General features: G+C 35.3%; 1 protein-coding gene and 1 pseudogene across 1 annotated transcript in view; both read left to right on the forward strand.

Annotated features, from left to right (window-relative positions):
* Positions 1 to 19,312, forward strand: part of UHRF1BP1L (UHRF1 binding protein 1 like) — a 109,776-nt gene extending 90,464 nt beyond the window's left edge. The window contains 3 exon segments of the mRNA XM_021687358.1: positions 66 to 174; positions 15,893 to 16,086; positions 17,702 to 19,312. Of these exon segments, the coding sequence (XP_021543033.1) occupies positions 66 to 174; positions 15,893 to 16,086; positions 17,702 to 17,821 (423 nt within the window). The 3' untranslated portion in view covers positions 17,822 to 19,312.
* On the forward strand, positions 2,627 to 4,178 carry LOC110578130 (annotated as a pseudogene).
* Positions 19,313 to 25,778: the final 6,466 nt, after the last annotated feature.

Here is a 25,778-nt window from a genome sequence, read left to right on the forward strand (position 1 = left end):
GGAAATGATTAATTTTATCATTTACTTTAATAACAATATGCTGATGTTGTTTCTCCTTTCTGTAGGATGACAGTCCTCGTAGTAGTACAATATCCCTTGAACCAGCTCCTGTAACTGTTCATATTGACCATCTTGTGGTGGAGAGAAATGATGATGGCTCTTTTCATATCAGAGGTATATATGAAAAACATTGTAATTGAATACCTGCTGAAATTTAAAATTAAATTATTTATATGCTGATTGTTTACTCATACTTCCTGTTTATAAATATATACATATGTGGTCATAAATGATTGAGGGACGCTTTTAGTACTTTGCAATAAAATATCATCTATGTATGGATCTCTTACTTCAGAAATAACTCATCCACAGTTGATTTAATACCTGTTCTACAGATGTGTTTTGAATGAAAGTGACAGGCTTTTCTGGTCTTACATGGCTCTTGAGCTCACTTGGGTCTCTTACTTGATCTCTTTCTTAACTTTGTTTCCCACTATTCTTTTATATATAGTCAACAAACTTGGTATACTTCTGTAATGGAATTCTTCATGCACTTTTCCATCTCTGTGTTCTTATTTGCCTTGTTATTTCTCATTAGAATTGTATGTTTCCTTTCAAGATTATCTCAAGCTTCTTTTCAATTAACTGTTCTTATAACCTGATGTGACTTCTTATTCTTGGGTACTTATTCTCCATACATTAGTTACTAACAGTATATTGCTGTGTATTTAGTTCTGCTTTAGTATCTTGATTTAAGAATTAGTATCTCCATTCTAACAAGATTTTTAAGGTCTCTAAGGGCTATATCTTACAAGGTGGAGTGGAATAGAGGAAAGAGCTTGACTTGTTATACTTAGGTAGTCTAGTCTCACTTTGTTAGTAGCTACTTGAGAGTGAAATATCAGGGACTGATCTATGCATCTATTTCACCTATCAGAACCTCATGAAATGACATGTTAAAAGAAGAATAAAGTCATAACAGTACTGCAAAAGAAAAATAAGTACCATCAGTGGGTCAGAAATCCTTAAAAGAGCACAGAGAGCAATCCAAAAAGGCAAAACCAGAAAAGTCTGTAGCCATAAACCCATCTAAGAGAGAACTGTTGCTAAGGTAGGAGCAGTTTGTAGGGAAGTCCTAATCAATGAGTCTGCCCTCTGGAGTTTGGGATCAATAGAGCAAACAAAGAAGTCAGACCAACACAGATAAAAATGTCAGCTTCTTTTCTGATAAAAGCTCACATGGAGCAAATAGCTTACTCTAAGAAGATAGATTTGCTGTATGTCTCTTTCCTCCAAATACTTCAGGTCCCAAAACTGCAGGTCTGACTTGTAGAGAAAGCAGAATAGAATGTATCCTTTTTGCAGGCAAGGCTTATACCAAAGTGAGGAGAGACTGAATCACATTCATAGTTCCTTTTTCTAAGCTCATCAATCAGGTAAGTCATACCTTTTCCCCTGTGAATAAGTGAGAAGGGGGGCCAAGAGAGTACAGGAGAATTTTCTCCTCAAAAACAGGAGAAATCTTCCAAACAGAATGCTGAAATTAGAATAGATCCCTGAGGCAATAGGGTGAACAATGTAGGCACTTCTTTTTGGGACCCTTTCCTATGCTTCTACCAAATAGCAGACTTTAGGGAGGTTTGCATATAGACTACAACATGGAGGGTAGATTTTACAGCTGCCAGGCCCCAGGAAGGGAATGATTGTGTTACACCTAGTTGACAAACTTGGTATCTCTCACCCCAGCAGCACAACCTCTTCCTCCCCAACCCCATCACTGGCTGTCAGCTATGGCACATCAAAACAGCATCCATAGTCAAGAAAATGGGTTAAGCATACGTCCAAGAATTGTCATACATTTGATTGATTGTAAACAGGCAGTAGTCATGATTGTAAGCAAGAAATATACTCTAGCTAATTGAGTAGAAAAGGAGTTTTATAACGATTATTGGAATGGAATAGAATTAAGAGACCAGAAATAAACTCTTACATTTATGATTAACTGATTTTTGACAATGGTGCCAAGACAATTCAATGTGGGAAAGAATAGCCTTTCCCACAAATGGTGCTGAAACTACATGATATCCACATGAATGAAGCTAGACCTCTTCCTTATATCATCCACAAAAATGTACTCTTTGTGGATCAGAAATCTTAAAAGAGGTAAAACTATATAAAATCCTTAAAAAAACCCCATAAGAATAAATCTTAATGACCCTGGGTTAGGAAGCCTTCTCAGATGCCACACCAAAAGCATAAATGACAAAAGAAAAATGTAGATGAGTTCCGCATCCGGCTCCCGGCTTGGCGGGGAACCTGCTTCTTCTTCTGACCCTCTCCCCTCTCATGCTGTTTCTCTCTCTCACTCTCTAATAAATAAATAAATAAAATCTTTAAAAAAAAAAAAGAAAGAAAAATGTAGATGAATATACTGTCAGGAGCATGAAAAGACAGTCCACAGGATGGAAGAAATATTTATAAGTCATATATCTGGTAAGGGCCTGGTATCCAGACTGTATAAAGAACTCTTCTAACGCAAAACTGAAAAAGATACGGAGACGGCTTTGGGCACTCCGCATGCTGGGTCTCCTCCTCTTCCTGTGCTGGGTAGCTATGGCAGCCATGAACTCTGAACTCCATGGCTGAGGTGGCCGGAGCCCAGGTAGCCCTGGCGGTCAACATCAGCGTGGCCCAGGGGTTGCAGGACGTGCTGAGGACCAACTTGGGGCCTAACGGCACCATGAAGATGCTTATTGCTGGTGCTGGAGACATTAAGCTTACTAAGGATGGCAGTGTGCTGCTTCATGAAATGCAAATTCAACACCCAACAGCCTCCTCAGTAGCCAAAGTAGTAACATCCCAGGATGACATAATTGGTGATGGTACCATTTCCATGTCCTAATCATTGGAGAGCATTTCTGAAAGAAGCAGATCTCTACGTTTCTGAAAGTCTTTGTCCCAGAATAACAGCAGAAGAATATGAAGCTGTAAAGGAAAAGGTACTTCAGTTTTTGGAAAAGTCAAAGTAAGCAAAGAAATGGACAGGGAAACACTTAAGAGATGTGGCCAGAACATCTCTACATACTAAAGTGCATGCTGAACTTGTCTTAACAGGCTATAGTGGACTCCATTTTGGTCTTTAAAAAACAAGATGAACCTATTGGGACCTCTTCATGTTTGAGACCATGGAGGTGAAACATAAATCTGAAACTAATACAAGCTTAATCAAAGGTCTTATTTTGGACCATGGGGCATGGCATCCTGATATGAAAAAAAAGGTAGAAAATGCATACATCCTCATATGCAAAGTGTCATTAGAATATGAAAAAATAAAAGTGAATTCTGGATTTTTTTTTTTTTTACAAGTGTGCAGAAGAGAGAAACTTGTAAAAGCTGAAAGAAAATTCATTGAAGATAGAGTTAAAAAAATAACAACTGAAAAAGGAAGTCTGCGTGATTCAGATAAAGGATTTGTTGTTACTAATCAAAAGGGAATTGACACCTTTTCCTTAGAAGCTATTGCAAAAGAAAGCATAGTAGCTCTGTGTAGAGCTAAAAGGAGAAATATGGAAAGGCTGAGTCTTGCTTGCAGTGAAGTAGCTCTAAATTCTTTTAATGACCTAAATCCTGTTTGTTTGGGACATGCAGGACTTGTCTATGAGTATACTTTTGAGAAGAGAAATGTAACAATCCTTGCTCTGTCACATTGTTGGTCAAAGGGCCAAATAAGCACACACTCAAACCAAAGATGCAGTAAGAGATGGTTTGAGGGCTGTTAAAAATGCTACTGATGATGACTGTGTAGTTCCAGGTACTGGTGCAGTGAAGAAGCAATGGCAGAAGCTTGATTAAATATAAACTCAGTATAAAGGGCAAGGCCCAACTTGGGAGTTCAAGCATTTGCTGATGCACTGCTCATTATTCCCAGGGTTCTTGTTCAGAATTCTGGTTTTGACCTTCAGGAAACACTAGTTAAAGTTCAAGCAGAACATTCAGAATAAAGTCAGCTTGTGGGTGTGCACTTGAACACAGGTGAGCCAGTGGTAGCAGCTGAAGTAGGCATATGGGATAACTATTGTGTAAAGAGACAGCTTCTTCACTCCTGCATGGTGACTGCCACCAACATTATCCTGACTGATGAGATCATGCGAGCTGGAATGTCTTCTCTAAAATGTTGAATTGAAGCTTCCCTTGTGTCATCTGAATCATGAAGACCCTACAGAGTGATCCTAAGAAAATACCGGTGGAATTTTGTCCAAGTCTCAAGTGATTTTCTTTTTATCTTCCTTCCTTCTTTCCTTCCTTCCTTCCTTCCTTTTATTTAATTATTGGAGAGAGAGCACAAGTAAGGTGAGGGTCAGAGGGAGAAGCAGACTCCCTGCTGAGTGGGGAGCCTGATGCAGGGCTTGATGCGAGCCTCGATCCTGGGACTCCAGGATCATGACCTGAGCCAAAGGCAGACGCTTAACCAACTGAGCCACCCAGGCGCCTCTCAAGTGATTTTCAAAAGCATTTTCTTTTCCCATATGAAAAAAAGAGAGAATGCTGACACTCAAATTCTGAAGTTTTGAAATTATAATTAGTATGTTTTATATTGCACTGCAGTGTACACACATTAAGCAGGCCCTTTTTACCTAATAAACAGGATGTTTTGCTTTAGCTTCAGTGATAAAAAAGTACCATATTAGATAAGTATATGTTATCTACATTGTTATTAAATGTTCCTTGAAAAACAAATGAGCAAATGAACAGAAACTGAAAAAGATAAGTAACCTAATTTTAAAATAGGCAAAGATTTGAACAGATATTTCTCTGATGAATATATAAAAATGGCCGGCCAAAAGCACATGAAAAGATGCTTGACATCATTAGCCATTATAGAAATGTAAATCAAAACCACAATGAGATAACACTTCAAACCCACTAAGATGACTAATCAAAAAGACAGATGATAACAAGTGGTGGGAGGATGTGCAGAAATTGGAACCCTCCTACATTGCTGGGCTTGTAAAATGGTGTGGGTGCTTGGGAAATAATTTGGCAGTAACTCAGAAAGTTTTAAACCGTTACTTATGACCCAGCAATTCCACTCAAGAGAAGTAAAAACAGAGGTCCACTCAAAAACTTGTACACGAATATTGATGTTGACAAGTACAGTATTCATAATAGCCTAGAAGTGGAAACAACCCAAATATTATGCAATGAATGGACAAGGAAAATGTGATATCCATACAATGGATTATTATTCAGCAATAAAAAAAATGAAGTACTAATACATGTTATAATATGGAAGCTTTGAAAACATTTTGCTAAATGAAGGAAGCCAGTCAGGAAAGATCACATATTATATGATTCCATTTACATGAAATGCCCAGAAGCAGCAAATCTGTAAAGACAGAAAGTAGTGGTTGCCTAGGGCTGGTGGGTGGGATGAAAGGAATGGGGAGAGACTGCTAATAGGTACAGTGGATTTTGAGGGTGATGAAAATGTTTGAGTGCCTGGGTGGCTCAGTTGGTTAAGCGTCTACCTTCGGCTCAGGTCAGGATCCCAGAGCCTGGGATCGATCCCCCTTGTCGGGATCCCGGCTCAGCGGGGAGTCTGCTTCTCCTTCTACCCCTCCCCCTACTTCTTCACTCTCTTTTCTGTCTCTCAAATAAATAAATAAATCTTAAAAAAAAAAGTTCTAAAAGTGATCATGGTGATGGTGGTACCATTGGTGAGCATACTAAAAACCTATGGGTCAGGCACTCTAAATGGATAAACGGGACATGTGAATTATTTTTTTATGTGAAGTATTTTTTAACAAAGCTCTTAAATATATTTTAGAATCATGAGAGATCTGGGGAACCAACCTCATGGTTTACCTTCCAGATCCATGAGTACAGTGTTATCTGGTGTGATGGGAAACACTGCTGCCTGACACTGGACACTTGATTTTACATTTTGCACTATTGTCACTATTGTTGAATAAATCCAGCTTTACTGCATCTGCTGCAGCCATCAGTGTTTGAGCTTTTTTATTTAGGAACTTGACCTTGCTTCTACTGTCACTGCTGTCCCCAGAAAGAGAAAGTTCTCTTCCTTTCCTTCTTTAGTATCTGAGGGAAATCTAGGGTGGGTACAATTTGATTGGCAATAGCTGGGTCACCTGCATGAAAAGGAATCTGGAAATTTTGGTAGATTTTCAAACATTTATTGAAGGAAGGAAATCTTACTCTCAAAAAAACTCAAAAAGTATGAAATTCTTCAAATACAGAAAAGGATTCTGATGTTGGATGGGTGAAATAAATGACAAAATGCCTACTTCAAAAATCAGTAAGAGACATAAAACAAATGAGTAATACAATTGATGCTAAGGAAAAGTGGAGACTTTTACAGATACATGATAGGATTTTGAGTTCATAAAATAAGAACAAGCCTTATGGAAAATAACCAGTTAAAAACCTTTGAGAATTAAGTCTTGTCTTTGAAATAGAAAATAATAGCTTACCTAAAACCCACCAGCTCTATCTTTAAGAGATAACCAGAGTTGGACCTTTTCCCACCATCTGTAACACTAGCACTTTCAAATCTGCTTGAGTTATTATAATTAATTCCTAAGTTGTGTGTCTTCTGCCTTTGTTTCCATACACTATTGTTGACCCAGCAACCAGAGTGCCATTTTTAAAATGTAATTTATATCAAATAACTTCTCAGCTAACGACCCTCCACTGGCTTCCTTTCTCAAGCCAATTAAAATTACCGAGATCTTTCCAGGGGCTTAAAAAGTCTGGCATGATCTTGTTCTTTGCTTTTTTCTGTCCTTACTTCCTGCTCTTCTCCCTCTTTGCACCATTCACTCCTGTCACTCTGGCCTCCTGTCAGAGACGTACTCCTATCTCAGGGTGTTTTTACTTCCTACTACTTTTACCTGGAATTCTCTTCTCTCAGATATCCCCATGCCCCGCTTCTTTACTTTCTGCAAATCTCTGGTCACATCTCCCCTTATAGAGATTTTCATGCATCCATCCTTCTCCCATCCTCAACAGCTCCTTTTCTCCCTAACCCTGCTTTATTGTTCTCAGTGAATGCTTAGAATCTTTTGATATACTATATTCTTTCTTATTTATTGAGTAGAATGTAAGTTACATGAAAGCAGGAATTCATTTGGTACATTGCTATCCCTATCTGCTAAAATACTCTCTTACCTAGTAGATCTTCAAAAAATATACTTGTTCAATGACAGGGTGAATAAAGACAGCTTAAAAACAATGGACATAGCTAAAGGTTGAATAGGTTGTCTAGAACAACAATGTCCAGTATAACTTCATGCTCATGGAAATGTTCTGTAATCTATAATGAAGTGGCTGTTGAGCACTTGAAATGTGGCCAGTACCACTAAGGAACTAGATTTGAATTTTATTTAATATTTAATTAATTTGAATCTTAATAGCCACATGTTGATAAATGGCTGCTGTTTGGATAGCACAGATATAGAAGACTGAACAAAGTGTATTCTAAAAAGGCGGGGAAGGGGGTAAAAACAAATTTAAAAAGTATAGTGAAAACATTGAGATAACCATTAAGAAAGACAAACAATAGGGAAAGAGTAAAAGGAAAAATAGGCAAAGGAGCTCCAAGGTCTGTAGTTCTAGCAAAACACAGTTCAGTATGCAGGGGGTATCTTAGGCCATCGGAACAGGGAAAGAAGTCTAGGGGAAAGGAATCTATAAAGATGCTGAGGTGCATGGATTGGGTGGGAGAGCATTTAGTAGGAGGAACACATCTCTCTTTTTTTTAAGATTTATTTATTTATTTGTCAGAGAGAATACAAGCACAGAGGGAGAAGCAGGCTCCCTGCTGAGCAAGGAGCCCTTGCAGGACTTGATCCCAGGACCCTGGGACCATGACCTGAGCTGAAGGCAGGCACTTAACCAACTAAGCCACTCAGGCATCCTGAAACATCTTTTTTTGACCTGTGGTGTTCAGGAGGCCACACACACACACATGAAGGATAGAGCCCGAAATTCTAACATGTATCTAAAGAGTTCCAGAAAGAGAGAACAGGATAAAAAGAAATAGAAAACATCATCAAAGAAGTAATGAAATATCCCAAATTTGAAGGAAGAAATAGGCCTTCAAACTGATAGAGCCAACTAAGTGTAGAGCAGAGTGAGTGAAAAACAACTCTTACTTAGACATATTCGTGACATTTCATAATACTGAGGATAAAGAGAAAAGTCTTAAAATCTAGAGAGAAAAAGAAAAAGGATGAAAATCAGATTTATTTGCATCAGACTCTACATTGGCAACATTGGATGCTAAAAGACAGTTAAGTAATACCTTCAAAGTTCTATGGGAATATAATTTGAACCTTTTATTTTAAAGGCAAAAGTAAGGACAATTTTTGTTTAATGGGAAGAATTGCTTAGTTAAAATGAAAAATTAATAAGGAACAGCAATAAGTAAAGAAAATGGTAAAACTCGGAGTTAAGTCTAAATATTTGTTCATGTATAAGGAAAATTGGTTTTATTGTGTAACTAAAATTCTAAATGACCTCTATGAGAGGTTGCAGTGGGGGAAAAGGAAGGGAATAGGGAAATAAAATTGTGCTTTTTTGCCTTTTTTTTTTAAGTTTTTGTCCTTTTGAGGGGAAATTACACTAGACTTTGATAGAACCATGTGTATTTAAATAATATGTGCTGATATTGTATATATAACCTTAGATGACCAAAGATAATGAATAATCTTTAAACTGTTAGGACTGGGGAAAAACCTGGATGAAAATATCCAGTTAATCTAACAAAAGGCACAGGGTGCCTGGGCGCCTCAATCAGTTGAGCATCTGCCTTCAGCTCAGGTCATGATCCCAGGGTCCTGGGATAGAGCCCCATGTTGGGCTCCCTGCTCAGAGGGGGTCTGCCTTCCCTTTCCCTCTGCCCCTCCCCCTGCTTGTGTTCTCTCTCTTGCTCACTCTCTCTCTCAAATAAATAAATCTTAAAAAAATATCTAATAAAATGCAGAAAGTTAAAAATGGAATAGAAAGGAAGTATGGTAAGTAGAAAACATTAAATTAGAATACAGCAATGAAGTCATTGTAGTAAATATGAATGGTTTAAATTCCTTTGTTAAAAGACAGAGGCAGTAAGATAGTGTTAGGGGAAAAAATTACAGGTATGTGCAGCAAGAAGATAGTCCTTCTAAATAAAATGACAAAAACACTGAAAATAGGTGATGGGAGAAAATATATACCAAAGGGTAAGAAAAAGGAAATGAGTATTAGATAACATTAAATTTAAAACTAAAAGTAGAGAATGGGACAGAGAGGTGTTTTTTTAGAGTTTACTTTTTAGAGAATTTTTAGGTTTATAGCAAAACTGAGCAGAAGGTATAGAGATTTCCCATATACCTGCTGCCCCCACAGATACAGAGCCTCCCACCTGAGTTACTTGTATTACAATTGATGAACCTACATTGACACATCATTATCACTCCAAGTCCATAGTTTACATTAGAGTCATTCTTGGTGTTACACATTCTGTCTGTAAGTTTGGACAAACATATAATGATATATATCCACCATTCTAGTAACCTACAGAGTAGTTTCACTGCCCTAAAAATCCTCTGTACTCGGGCGCCTGGGTGGCTCAGTTGGTTAAGCGACTGCCTTCGGCTCAGGTCATGATCCTGGAGTCCCGGGATCGAGTCCCGCATCGGGCTCCCTGCTCGGCAGGGAGTCTGCTTCTCCCTCTCCCGCTCCCCCCCTCTTGTGCTCTTTCTCTCTCTCACTCTCTCTCTCAAATAAATAAATAAAATCTTTAAAAAAAAAAAAAATCCTCTGTACTCTACCTGTTTATCCTCCCTCCCCACCCCAACCCCAGTTGTTACTACTGTCTCTGTAGTTTTTACCTTTTCCAGAATGTCATATAGTTGGAATCATATGGTATGTAGCCTTCCTAAATTGGCATTTTCCATTTACTAATATACATTAAAGATTCCTCCATTTTGTTTTTTCAAGGCTTCATAGCTGATTCCTTTTTAGAGCTGAGTAATATTCCACTGTATATTTATCCATTTATTTATTTATCACAGTTTATTTATCCATTCACCTGTGCAGGAACATTGTGGTTTCTTCCAGTTTGGGGTAGTTGTAAATAAAACTACTATACACATCCATGTGCAGGTTTTTGTGTGGACATGTTTCAACTCCTTTGTGTAAATACCAAGGAACGTGATTGCTGGGTCTTATGGTAAGACTATGTTTAGTATTGTAAGAAAGTGGCAACTCTGCCATTCACACTCCTAGAATCATTGCTGTAATGGTTCCTAACTGGGAAGGTGGGAAGATTTTTTTGATTATGAAACCTAGTGAATGGTGTAAAACCTAAACTCTGAAGAGTCTGTATGACCAGAGAAGAAAAATGAACAGAAATCTTTTATTGGAATAAACAAATAACTAGTAAAGTCTATATTTAAAGTCAAATACTTATCAATACCTACTGTGGTATTATTAACGATTAATATTTGAATATTCTTACCAGACCCTTTGAGATAAGGCAAGTGTTCTTATCACCTCCATTTTGCAAATGAAGAAATTTAAGTTTAGACAGGTCAAGTGACTTCTTCAAGTTGAAAGAGCCTGTGCTAGGGAAAAAGTAGGTTACCGTAAGATGCTGCATATTTCATCTGTGGCATAGATTTGTTCATCAAAATTTGTCCTAAAAACTTGAAAGAAGCTCTTTTAAAGCAAATAAAAAGAAATACGCCTTTCTACTATAATAGACTCCAGTCACCCCCTTCATTCACAGGTTCTCTCTTCCCATCTCTCTCCAGTCCTTCTCATCTTTACGTTCTTCCTCCTTCCTTTCTTCCCATTTCCTTCCTTTTTTCCCATTTCCTTCCTTTCTTCCCATTTCCTTCCTTTTTTCTCTTCCTTTTCTCTTCCTACCTCCCCCTCTCTACTTACCGTCCCTCTTTAACTCCCCTTACCCCATATATCCCTCTTCCTTTCTTCCCATCCTTCCTCCCCTACCTCTTCCACTCTCTATCTCTCCCCCCTCCTTCTCTACCTCATTCCTTCTTTCCCTTTCCCCATATGTCTTCTTCTTCCCTTCTGTCCCTCTCCTTCCCATTTTTCTCATTCCATCGCCCAATGATTGAAATAAATGGGTTTCAGAATGATTTTGTGATTTTTCATTATTTTTAGTATCCCATGTAGTAGGATGTAAGCTAAATAGAATTGAGTCCTGGGTCGTCTGTTATCCTAACTATAGTCAATAACTCAGCTCTTATTTTTAGTTTATATTATAAACGTTCTGGGTCATATTTCATTTAAAAGGAGTTTTGTTCCTTTAAAAGTTTGAGAATGAAAGTATGTTATAAAATTACTAAATTATTAGTTTTTTATGGTTGAAAGACTGGACAACTTGGCTTTCCCATGGCTTAGTGTTTTAGGTTTCTCTTACAGTCAATACCAAGCTGAATGGTATGCTAGTCGGAGCCAGTACAACAGTTTTTGTAGTTTTTTTTCTACTTACACTATTAAAAACATAACTGATGCAAGACAATATTATAAAAAATAGTTTCTGATTTGAGACCACTGTAAAATGAAGCCAAGAACAGACCAAAACACAACTTGATGGCACTTAACCATGTAGATAGAACTATTCCAATTTATATGTATATAGAATAGGGGTAAAATTGAGAGAATCATAAGGGAGGGTAATTTGGCAATGTGAACAAAAGCTTTAAAAAATGTTTCTGTTCTTTGACTTTAACTATCCACTTCTTGGAGTCTTTTTAAGGGGAAAATTATTGCTCTCTAGTCCACTCAATATAATTTGATTTGGCAAACTGCTCTTCTCTCATTTCATGTTATTTTGGTGGACCTGACAATCATGTGACCCTATCAAAAAAGTGGGAATAGGACACAGCTTGACAAGTCAAAAGACTTCAGCCTTTGGGACATGGTGAGGGGTACATGATTTGACTGTGACCCAAGTGTTGAGTCTTTTTTGTGAATTGATAAGGACACTGAAAGAGAAAGGGTCACAGGCTGTAGAACTTATTTATTTGAGCCACCTTTGCCATCGTATAACTGGTCCAACACAAAGGAAAAGAAAAGTGGACTTGAGAAATAGAGAGTCAGGTTCCTAAAATGACAGTCCTGAAGACATCTTATGAATCCCACTATCCAGCCATGACTGAAGCACCATCACTTGGACTCCCTGTTAGAGTCAAATATTTTTCCTTTTTTATTTAAAACATTATTTTATTTTATTATTATTTTTTTTAACAAAGCATAGTTGACACATAGTATTACATTAGTTTTAGGTACATTTTCTTTTTTAAAAGCAATTTTTGAGTTGGGCTTCTGTTCCCTTGCAACCTAAAGTGTTCTATGTGTAATCCAAAAAGTAAGAAAATATGTCGATGTGTTAAGATATTCCGTGCCTTGTTTTTTATAATTATTTTTTAATAAAAGCATTTTTGAGATATAATTCACATACCATACCATTCACCCAATTAAAATATATAACTCAGTGGTATTTAGTACGCTCACAAATGGTGCAATCATCACCACAGTTTTAGAACATTTTCTTCACTCTAAAAAGACTCCCATCCCTACCAGCAGTCTCTCCCCAATCCTTCTCCAACCCTAGGCAACCATTAATTTTCTTTTTATCTCTGTAGATTTGCCTATCCTGGACATTTCATATAAGTGAAATCATACAGTATTACTGTTTTTTGTGACTTCTTTCACTTGATATTATCAAAGTTCATTAGTGTTGTTGCATATATTATTACTTCATTCCTTTGTATGGCCAAATAATATATTTATTATATGGGGCATATACATTTTGTTTATCCATCCATTACTTGATGTACATTTGGGTTGTTTCTACTTTTTGGCGATTATGAATTATACTACTGTAAATGTTTGTATAAGTTTTTGTTTCTCTTGGGTATATATCTGAGAATAGAATTATTGGGACATATGGTAACTATTTTTAATCATTTGAGGAACTGCCAGACTGTTTTCCAGAGTGGCTGCACCATCCTACATATTTTCCACTAGCAGTGTTTGAGGGTTCCAACTTCACTTGTTTGCCAACACTCATTATTATATGACTTTTCGATTATAGGCATCTTGTGGGTATGAAATGGTTTATCATTATAGTTTTGGGTTTATTTATTTCATCATGATAAGTATATTCTTTAATACCCATCACCTATTTCACCTATCCCCCCACCAACCTCTCTGCTGGTAACCATCAGTTTGTTCCTCTAGTTGAGAGTCTGTTTCTTGGGTTTGTCTGTCTCTCTTTTTTTCTTTGCTCATTTGTTTTGTTTCTTAAATTCCACATGTGTGAGATCGTATGGTATTTGTGTTTCTCTGACTGGCTTATTTTGCTTCACATTATACTGTCTGGCTCTATCCATGTTGTTGCAAATGGCAAGATTTCATTCTTTTTTATGGCTGATAATATTCCATTCTATATACCACATCTTCTTTATCCATTTTTCTATCCATGGACACTTGGGCTGCTTTCATAGTTTGGCTATTGTAAATAATGTTTCAATAAACATAGAAGTGCATGTATCCCTTTGAATTAGTGTTTTTGTGTTTTGGGGGGTAAATACCCAGTACTGTGATTACTGGGTCAAAGGGTAGTTCTATTTTTAACTTTTTGAGAAACTTCCGTACTGTTTTCCACATTGGCTGCACCAGTTTGCATTCCCATCAACAGTGTACAACTGTTTCTTTTTCTCCACATCCTCCTCAACATTTAACTGTTTCTTATGTGCTTGATTTTAGCCATTCTGACAGGTATGAGGTGATACCTCATTGTAGTTTTGATTTGCATTTCCCTGATGGTGATGAGTGATGTTGAGCATCCTTTCATGTGTCTGTTGGCCATCTGGATGTCTTGTTTGGAGAAATGTCTGTTCATGTTTTCTGCCATTTTTTAATTGGATTATTTGGATTTGGGGTGTTGAGTTGTATCAGTTCTTTATATATTTTGGATACTAACCCTTTATTGGATATGTCATTTGTAAATATCTTCTCCCAGGGGTGCCTGGATGGCGCAGTTGGTTAAGTGTCTGACTTTTGGTTTCAACTCAGGTCGTGATCTCAGGGTGGTGAGATCAAGCCCCACGTCTGGCTCCAAGCTCAGCGCAGAGTTTGCTTGAGATTCTCCCTCTCCCTCTGCCCCTCCCATTTATGCTCTCTCTGTCTCTCTCTCAAACAAACAAACAAACAAACAAATAAATAAAAATATCTTCTCCCATTCCATAGGATGCCTTTTAGTTTTGTTGATTGTTTCCTTTGCTGTGCAGAAACATTTTATTTTGATGTAGTCCCAATAGTTTATTTTTGCTTTTGTTTCCCTTGCCTCAGAGGACCTATCTAGAAAAATGTTGCTATGGCTGATTTCAGAGAGACTACTGAAAACTTGTAGTTTTCTGAGCATAAGTTTTATACTTTTTTTGTTAAATTTGTTTCTAAGTATTTTATTCTTTTTGATGACATTTTAAATAAATTGTTTTCTTAATTTCAGTTTTGTTAATTATAAGTGTTGAGAATAACAATTGATTTTTGTATATTGACCTTGTATCCTGCAACCTTGCTAAAATCATTTGTTAGTTCTAAGAGTTTTTTAGTGGATTCTTTAGGGTTGTTTTTTTTTTTTTCTATATACAAGATCATGTCATCTGTGAATAGAGATAGTTTCATTTTATCCTTTCTAACTTGGATTCCTTTTACTTTGTTTGCCTAACTGCATTGGCTAGAACCTCTAGGACAATGTTGAGTAAAAATGGTGAGAACAAATATCTTTGTCTTATTCCTGATTTTAGTGGGAAAACGTCCAGTTTCTTACCATTAACTATGGTATTAACTGTGAGTTTTTTGTAGATGCCCTTTATCAAATTGAGGAAGTTTCCTTTTGTTCCTAGTCTGCAGAGTGTTTTTATCATGGGAAAGTGTTGCTTTTATCAAAAGTTTTTTCTGCATCTATTGAAATGATCATGTGGCTTTTGTTTTATTGTATTGATGTGATTTATTACATTAATTGACTTTTGGATATTAAATCACTCTTGCATTCCTGGGATAAATTGCACTTGGCCATGGTGTATAATTATTTATATATATTGCTGGGTTCAGTTTGCTAATATTTTGTTGAGGATTTTATGTTCATATTTATAAGCATATTGATTTTACTTTTCTTGTGGTTTCTTTGTCTGGCTTCATATAATGAATTCAGAAATGCTCCTCCTCAATTTTTAGAAAAGTTTGTAAAGATTTATAATTAATATATTTAAATAATATATTTAAATGTTTGATATAATTCACCATTGAAGCCATTTGAGCGTGGACTTTTGGTTTGTGGTTAGTTTTTTTGTGTTTTTTTAAATTTTTATTTATTTTTAATTTTTTAATTTTTAATTTTTAATTTTATTTGTGGTTAGTTTTTTTGATTCTTGATTCAACCTCTTTACCTGCTACATGTGTATTTGCATTGTCCATTTCTTCTTGAGTCCATTTTGGTAGTTTGTATTTTGGATAATTATTCTGTTTCATTTAAGTTATCTAATTTACTATTTTTCATAGTATTTCATAGTATTCCTTTTAATCATTTTTATTTCTGTAAGATTGATAGTAATGTCACCTTTTTAATTTCTGATTCTAGTAACTTCCTTTTTGTCAATTTAAACTTTTGTTGATTTTGTTTATCTTTTAAATGAACAAGTTTTTGCTTTTATTGACTTTATTGTTTTTCTATTTAATAATAATGTCTTCATATTAATAGAGATCTATATATTTTTTAAATTAATTTTTCACAATAGAACTTAATATTTATCATGTATTTTACAATGTTATCTGAGCATTTTATTTCTTTGATCAGATTCTCAGATGCTTAACACTGGAAATGATTTGAAAAAAAAAGTCAAAAGTGAATCAGTGGTGCTTACCAGTGAGAAGTATGATCTGAAGAAACAACATAGTGTCACTCAAGCCACTCAGACGAGTCCAGAGGTTCCTTGGCCTTCTCAGTCAGTTAACTTTCCTGAGTGCTCCTTTGATTTTACTAGGGAACAGGTAATGGGAAAACTAATTTCTCATTCAGTTCTGGCAATTAAAAGAAATATACTAGAAATTCAAACATTATTTACTTATTAAATAAGGTTTCTTGAGTGCTTGTTTATGAGTGTTTGCCCAGGCACTGTGTTAGATGCTATGGGAATAGTGTTGAGCAAGAATGGAACATTCCCAATCTTCACAGAGGTTGAATAGTCTAATGGAAAGATAGAGGAGTAAATGTGGGCGAGTACTAGTTCCTGGAATCTAGAAAAGATTCCTGGAGGATATATTCATTTTGTTGTCTTATTGTTAAGTTTGCAAAAGTACTATAAAAATATTTTTAAACAACTTTAATGCATTCTAACTTTCTGCAGTGCTGTCAATATATTTAAAAAATTTTTTCCTTTCAGGCTCTTTTCCATAATTTTTCAAAACAATTATTATTCTAGTATATATACTATATATTTTTTTACTTAACATGGTTTAACAGATATTTTTCCATATTGCTACATATGCTTCATATTTATTGTTAATGGCAGAGTAACATGATGTGAATATACTGTCATTTCTAATCTTTCCTCTTAATATTTGTTAACATGTTAACGTTTGAGTTGTTCTTTTTGTTATTATAATATCCAGTAGAATTTTAATTCTCTGTGGTAGAACCAAAGTCATTCATCTGTTCACCAGAATTTTTTGGATGTCAACTTTGAGCTAGAATGTAAAATTGAACAATATATCATCTCTTTCAAGAAACTAAAAAGTTGGGGGTATGTAATTGAGGTTATAACATACTGTGTCAAGTGCTGTGCTAGAGATTGGAGAAATACAGGGAAATACCCAACTTGGTCTATAAGGCAAGAATTTGTAAGCTGGGACTAAAAGAAGTCTGAGAACTCTTTGAAATTAAATGTATATATATATTAATATATCTGTATAAATGTATTTTGGGGGGAGAAAGTTCTTAGTTTTATCATTAAGTCTTCATAGGTAGGGGTTAGAGAATAGTTCCAAGAGGATAATGTACTTGAGCTGAGTCTTAATGTGGGGAGGGAGACCTATTGGCCATCTAGATGAAAAGATTTAATAATATATTCAGAATATGGGTCTGTAGCTCAAGACGGAAGTTTGTGCTGGATCAAGTTATGTGATAGAGCCATAGGAGTAGATGAGATCATCTAAGAGAGTGACTCAAGTGATAAGATGACCAATTATGGAATCTAACAGCATAGTAAAATCTAATGGTTCTTAAACAGCAGAGGAAAAGAAGAGAAGTCTGTAGGTGGAAAGAGATAAACATGAAAGAGCTGAGGCATAAGAGGCGAAAGAGAGAGGCTTAGGAAGGAGGAGCAAGGTCAGCAATATGTAAAACCACAGAGAGGTCTAGAGAAACTGAAATTAAACAAAATCACTATTAGATTTGGAAATTAGGAGTGAATTCTTGTTTTAAATTGCTGGGTCAAAACTTATGAACATTTTAAAGTGCTTCTCAAAGCAATTTCAGCTTAAGTGCACTCTCACCAGTATTGGGTATTTTTACTCTCCCAAGTTTCACACCTTTAGGTACTATATGAACAGTATGTATTTTCTGAAAATGATTAAATTCTCTTATTTTCCAAATTTATCATTTCAGCTCATGGAAGAGAATGAATCTCTTAAACAGGAATTGGCCAAAGCTAAAATGGCTCTTGCAGAGGCTCACTTGGAAAAAGATGCTCTTCTTCATCATATAAAGAAGATGACAGTTGCATAGCAGGAGTGGCAGTCAAAAATTCAAATTATAGCTCTGGAGTAGGGAGGTTATATTTATAATGTTATGTTACCAGTTAGTGGAAGACTTTCCTTTTCATGAAAAGACAATAAAATGAAATAGAATGTGATGAAGTGGTGACTGTTCCAAAGCCAGTTTAGAAAGTATTAGGTACGGCATTACAATCTTCTGGTTGTTTTGTGTTTTGGGGTTTAACCAAACTCTTAAACTGGTGTGATAAAGGGAAGTCAGCACATACTGTAAAATAATCACATGTCTAATGGAAAGAAGATGTCATTTCCTAATTTTGATACCACATTATAGGCACTTTTTAAAAAGAAAAATGGAAATCTGTTGTGTTCTCACAGATTGCTGATTTTATTTATCACTATTTGTTAATAATTACTATTATTTACAAAGATTCAAATGCTTTTAGGGCTAATGTAATTTAAAATGAGGCTTACATTTTAAATGTTATTAGAATTATGTACTCAAATCTATAATTATTTAATTACTGTGGAAAAGTCCAATCAAGTTAATAAATTATATTGACTGGGTTCAAAAATTCAAAAATCATCACCCTCCTGATCTTATAAAGTAACTTGAGAATGTGAAAAAGAAATAATTAAAATGATGAATAAATTGTGTAAGTTAAAGGTATAATTTTCAGCTAAAAGGATCATACAAATGTAAAAATAAAAAGCACAAACTGTAGAAAAGCAAAACATTACAGTATATGGCCAACTGATTTAAAAAGCATTACTTGTACATTCCTTTAAACAGTTATTGTTAGAAGTAAAAGAATAATTTAACTATCCTAAATTTGGCAGCATTTGTAAGTATAAGAATTTTAATTAATACTATTTATATTATTTCTTTACCTTTATCTTTTCTCTGAGGGGAATGTTTTCAGAGAATTTTCTTTTCATATACGTAAAATAATTTCATACCATTCTTGTAGTATCATTAGGTAGATGTTTGCACATACTGTATTTATAAAGCTAGTTTTGGTTAAAGGTGTATGTGACATAAATACTATCTTCTATAATAAGAATAATTAGTAAATTTTGAATTCTATTTTCTAAGGGTAGTTAAGGTTGAAACCAACATGAGAGAGAAAATCATGCATTATGAAATAAGTTTATGAGTGTTTAAGAAACAGACATTTTTAAAGATTTAAACTATATTTCTGATAGAGTTAAACTAAGTGGGGTCTATTTTAAAATTAACATTCTTAAAACATAAATATATCTAAGCTATAACATGAAACAGCTCAGACTATTCTTTCTTTAAGATACTTGAAAATTTTAAACAACATTATGTCACTTTATGGTGCTTTGCTTGTTTGGCATGACTTATATAGCCATCCCTATATCTGAATACTTGGATGAAAAAACATGTTTCATTTACATTAAGTGTTGGAGTGATTTAGATTTCACTGAAAACAATACTGGCTTTTTTTTTTTCCTTCTGTAACATCCATTTTCAATGACATTATTTAAAAATACAGACCTGGGGCGCCTGGGTGGCTCTGTTGGTTAAGTGACTGCCTTCGGCTCAGGTCATGATCCTGGAGTCCCGGGATCGAGTCCCGCATCGGGCTCCCTGCTCGGCAGGGAGTCTGCTTCTCCCTCTGACCCTCCTCCCTCTCATGCTCTCTGTCTCTCATTCTCTCTGTCTCAGATAAATAAATAAAATCTTTAAAAATACAGACCCTGTTTTGGGAGCTAAGGATATAGCAAAGAACAAATTAAATTGTTAATTTTTTTACCTCAGAATATTTTAAAAATCACATTAAACCATATTAATCTAAAACTATATCGTAGTCTTAGATTAAAAGCAAACGTCTAGTTAAAGATTTAAAACATACAGCTTATATCCATAGTGTAGAGTACTTTTGATTTGTAGGTATGTATTCAACAAAACAGCCTCTTATAGAAAAGCAGGATTGATGGGACATTAATGTCTTCAGAGCTGACAGTTTCTCAGGATTGACCTATTTGCTCCATAGAAGTTTTAAATTTTTGGTGTAATCATTTAGTATTACAGAAGCTGAATGTTTTCCTTATTCCTTTTCAGTTTACTTGGCCTTCTCAAGGAAAGTATATAAACAATGGAGATGATAATTAACATGGGTCTGGGCGTTCTTGTATGCTTTGTTGGATTTTTTTAAATTTATAGTGAGTACTATTTTTATATAGATTTAAAATTCATAAAGCACTTTGAAAAACATTATCTCATGTAATTCTCACAACAAATCTGGGAGGTAGGTATTACTCACATTTTAGAAGTTAAAAAAAAAACAAAACAACAAACCCAAAGGCTTAAAAAGAACAAGGGATTTGACTGACATCACAGTTAATAACTTGACCTTTTGATTTAGATCCCAGTTATATGCTTTTATTTTACCTTCGTCATTAATTCACAGATTTTGCCAGAGGTAGGGAGAGGAATCCCTTATTTTCTTTTGTCTGTTTTTCTTTTAAAGATAAATATATTTTTAATGGTGTGTGTGTGATGAGTGTATATTTTTCAAACTACTTAAAAGATAGTGGGAGAATTTTTGTTTATGTTAATCCCAACCTTTTTCACAGTGTGAGAAATATAGGAATAACCCTATGATAAACTTACTAGTTATTTAATGACCATAAATTAGGAAAAAAGTTGCCATAGTTTGATTTTTTTTTTTTTTCTAAATCTCTAGCAGAGATGTTAGTGATCAGGGAAGGAAATGGTAATCATGTTTTGCCTTTTAATTTTATGTACGTCAAAAACATTTTCTTGGTATCTTGTATTTTTTTCTTTTCTCATTTTGTCCTGGAATTTCAAAAGACCACCAATGTGACATTAGTTGTGATGAAGTGTTATTTTAATTTAAGCCATGTAGGAATGGCTATGTATTATTGCACAAAAATATATGTGGAAAAATTAACCAGAAACTCCTTTCGGGATTTTTATTGTAGTTATTTGATATTTGTCACTACAGGAGTTCCACTTTAACAAGTGTTTTTTAAACCTCCACTCTAATCAAGGCATTTCCTATTTCAGTGAATGGTACCACTATCACCCTGGTTCCCAAACTAGTAACCTAGAACTACTCTTAGACACTTTGCTAACTCTCCCCACCCCCTGTCAGTTCTTTACCAGGTTCTGTCACCTCTCAAATGTGTCTGCGTCTCTCTACTCACCACCTCCCTAGCTATAATCACACCTTTTGCCTGCTTTACTGCAGTTGCCTCCTACCTGGTCTTCCTACAGCTACTCTGGCCCTCCTCTGATCTACCCTACTGCAGGCAGAATTCTCTTTGGAAGTGCAGTTTTAATCAAGGCAACCCTCCACCCCTATTCTCACCCCTAGCTTAAGACATTTTAATGGCTTTTTCTTGCTCTTAAGATGAAAACAAAAATATTTATGTGACCTATATATTAGAGCCACTATTTACTTTTTAGTATAATTCAGGGCATTAAAAGAGTTAATGTCTCAAAACATTAAAACAATGGCTGACACATAATTTTAAAAATACTCAATAGGGGCGCCTGGGTGGCTCAGTCGGTTAAGTGTCTGCCTTTGCTCAGGTCATGATCCCAGGGTCTTGGGATTGAGCCCTTCATTAGGCTCCCCGCTGAGTGGGGAGCCTGCTTCTTTCTCTCTCTCTCTGCCATTCCTCCCATTTGTGCTCTCTGGCTGTCTCTCTCTGTCAAATAAATAAATAAAATCTTTAAAAAAAAAAAAACAACTCAGTAGAGGTTAGTTGTTATTACTACTGCTTAACCTCACTGTACACCATGTTTCAGTTACTTACTGGTACTTCATTGCACTTGAAGTATATGGAATAAGTGAGAATTAAACTGTTTCTTCTACCATAGGAACCTTGTTCATGTTCCTTTGGCTTGAAATCCCTTCCCCTGTTCATTGCTGAGTTGAATTCTTATTTGTATTTCAGATCTTAGCTTATTTATCACTTCCTCAGGGAAGCATTTCTTAATTTCAGTCACAGAGTAAGACCCACTCTTGTATATTATCACATGAACATATACCTCTACTTAGCATTGAACATCTTTGTAATTTTATACATATTTGATTAATGTAGACTCTAGACTGTAAACTCCATGAGGACAGGAATTGTGTTTTTGTTGTCTGTGTTCAACTTTGTATTCCTTACGCCTTATATCGTGGTTGGTACATAGTAGGTGCTCAATAAATCCGTTGAAAGAATAAAATGAGTGGATAAGGTATCAAGGATATTTTCTAGGTATTAAGTTTTTCCTCTCAGTTGGATTGAAAGGAGATGGAACATAGGAAGAAAGCAGGTGGTGGTAGTTATTTAAAGGGTCAGACTCTTTGAGTCCATAGTGAAAGAAAAAGGTGGGGAATGGAGAAATTTGCCGTACTGTTTTCTTCAGAATTTTTAATATCTGAACTTATAGTTGATTTATCTCAAACCATCACAAAATAGAAAATTAGCACATCACTTCAAAAAATTGCTACAGTGCCAAAATGTCATCTGGCTTTAATTGTAACATATGGTGTTGTGGCTGTCAAGATCTGACAGTCCTATCAGCTAAACAAAATGGAAATAAGGCCAAGAGAGTAGTGGCTGAAATAGTTTTCAATTTTGACAAATTGACTAATACCCAAGATCAGTTATGCCTAATTCCTTAAAGTACAAACAATCTCACTTCAGCTTGTGCCTAGAGATGCTAAGAAAAGTCAATTTTTAAAAAAAGATTTTATTTATTTATTTGCCAGAGAGAGAGAGAGAGGGCCTAAGGGAGCAAAGCAGGGAGAACGGCAAGTAGAGGGAGAAGCAGGCTCCCCACTGAGCAAGGAGCCCAACGGGAAACTCGATCCCAGGACCCTGGGATCATGACCTGAGCCGAAAGCAGACACTTAACCAACTGAGCCACCCAGGTGTCCCAGGAAAGTAAATTTTGAGCTATACTTAAGTTTACTTTTAGAAAATGTAAAATACTGGAAGTTGGAATTACACATGATATAGAAACACTAAAGCAATAATTAATGTTTTTAAAACACTCATTTCTTCATTAAATTATAGTAATTGATAATTTTTTTCTGCCTTTTTAGAGAAATACAAAAGGTAGCAGGAAGCAAAAATGTAAGTGTGATAGTTTTTATCAACCGTTAGATATTATCTAATGAATCATTGTATAGTGGGGGGAAATTCATGTTACTGTTACAGTATTGAAATTTAGCATATGTGTTGCTAACACTATTGTATAGTTGTGTCAGGTTTGAGAATTTGAAACTTAGAAAAAAGAAATATGAAATCAACTTAATATCTTTTTTCTATTTGTATAATAAAACATGTGCAATAATTCTTTGGTCTTAGAAGAAAACATATCACTAAATCACGAAGAATTAACTGGGTTTTAAAAGATTAGAAACCATTTAGACAAAAAGGCAATACTATAATACTTATAAATTAGATTTTATTTTCAATTTGCTTGTGTCATCAAAAGTCAATTCATTCTTTACAAGTTATACTGAACTGAATGTTAAGTAAAATTTCTCATTCTTAATTCTTTACTGTGTATATGAAAAAATATGCTCATTTAGTGAAGAAATACTTGAGCGTTATGGAGATTAGGAGAGTACAATGAGGTGATTTAGTCTTTATCTTGCAGCCATCCAGCAGAATTGTTTCGGCTGATAAGACAGAAAACTCAAATACTGAATCACAAATGTCATCCAGAATAAATGAAAATGAAAAATAGGTATATGAAAACTTAAATAAGTAGAGACTACAAGTATCTCTGCAGGATATGAGTGAAAATATAGGGGTATGATCAAAGCCCATCATTCACAACATTTAAAATCACTCCAATAAAGTAGATATATAGTATAATCAGAGCAGGAAATTTTGAAAGTAACCATAGTAAACAAATACAGTGTAAGGAAATTGGAGAGTAGTCCAATAATAAAGCACTTGAAAAAGATTTATGGTAAAGAATTCACTTGAATTATAACCTAAAGCAAAAAATTGATATGGAAATTCTTAATGTGCAAAAATTGGCACATGCAGAAATTCAATTCTTCAATAAACGTTATGCCCACAACTATTAAGATTCTAATTTCAACATGAAAAGTGAGGTGAGGACATTCACTACTATTGGAGACATTTTATTGGTATAGCAGTAATGCAGCATCTTAGCATTCTGTCCAAATTCAATATATTTACTTAATAATACTTATTAGCATTATTAGCAGAGGTATGATAATCATTTGCTGCTTTCTTCACTCTGGTTATTTTTACTTCATCCCTTGCAGTTGAACAAGAGATTTTCCATATAAAACATTAGAGTTACGAAGGCAAAAGGGTCTAAAGAGGGATATGGAATAGGCATGTTAAGCAACTTTTTAATATCCCATTTCTATAAATTTCCCAAATTTAAGGCATTCCCATATTATAGCATCAATATAAAAACATGGCAAGGCCAAATATATTAAAAGTAGTAGCATTTTGCTGCATTAGTACAGATATTTGAGAATTACTGTAAACATATATGTAAGCCTTTTCCATAATTTTAGTGGCCCACAGTTAATACTTAGCAATTTTTACATGTATCTTTAATAAGTCCCCTCCCCCCTTTTTGGCCTTCAGAATTCAGTTTCTTGTAAAAGTATGTTTTGCTGAGTAGGCTTTAGCTTTGATTTTGTATCTGTCCACTTTTTGTGTAGCTTCATTAATGCCCAGAGGCCATTATAGTATGACCAATTTTAGAAACTGAAGCACAAATAATATAAGAATATACACTGGTGATTTTACATTCATTTTTCCTTCCTGCATGTATAATCAATATTGCAATATTAAGTCAAAGAATAAAATTGTGGAAGAGTTAGGAAACTTAGAAGTCCTCTAATTTGGCTTCCCACCCAAAATCAGTCCAGAGTTTCCAATGGGGAGTCACCACATTACAGCTGAAATTCCTAATGAGAAAACCTACCTCATAAACCTTTCTGTTTTAAGTAGTTCTAATTGACCATTTTTTTCCTATTTGTGGAATTAGAATAGCTCCCTTTTACTACATCAAGGTCCTAGTTTTCATTCACATTACAAAAGCTGTTACATCTCTTGCCAAGTCTCTTTTCTAGGCTTAGCATCCCTAATCCTTTATTCTTTGAAAGACAATTTCCAAAGACCACCATTATTTGTCATTTGGATGTACCTCAATTTGCCAAAGTCCCTCTTAAAATTTTGTCATTTAAATAAGTTTGGATGCTTCTGTCTACACTTAAAAGAAAACCCACCTAAAAGTAGTGATACCCTTAAAGTTTTAAATAGAAGTAGTTTAATATTACAAAACAATACATCTGGAGATAGTGTGGTTGTGGATGCTCATTGATGTTATGAAGGATTATATTCTTTCATTTCTGTCATCCTCACTGCAGGGGATTTTAGCCTCATACTTAACCTTCTCATGGTTGCAAGGTGTCAGCAGCCATCCAAGAAAACTACACAGCCACATCCACGGGGTGGGGGAGGGGGAAGGGAAGGGGGAGGAGAGGGTGTTTTTCCTCTTTCCCTTTTAAATAAAATGTCCCAGAAATTTCTCAGCAGATGCGCCCTTTTATATTGAAATACATCGCATTCCTGCCTAAACCACCGTTGGTTAAACTTGATCACTTCCAGCGCTGGTGTGCAGATGCTTCTCTCAGTATGTAGCCACGCAGAGCTGTGAGAACCTGGTTAAAAGGAGCTCTGCCTACCAGACAGGAGGGGAAGCAGATAGATTTGAGTAGAATCAACAGTGCTAGTCACCAAAAGCAAATACTTAACACCATGGTCTGACTGATGAATATAATGGGATTTATTTATTTATTTATTATTTTAAGATTTTATTTATTTACTTAGCATGAGAGGGGAGAGGGTCAGAGGGAGAAGCAGACTCCCTGTTGAGCAGGGAGCCTAATGTGGGACTCGATCCCGAGACTCCAGGA

The sequence above is a fragment of the Neomonachus schauinslandi genome, chromosome 5 (genome assembly GCF_002201575.2).
Source record: "Neomonachus schauinslandi chromosome 5, ASM220157v2, whole genome shotgun sequence".
NCBI lineage: Eukaryota > Metazoa > Chordata > Mammalia > Carnivora > Phocidae > Neomonachus > Neomonachus schauinslandi.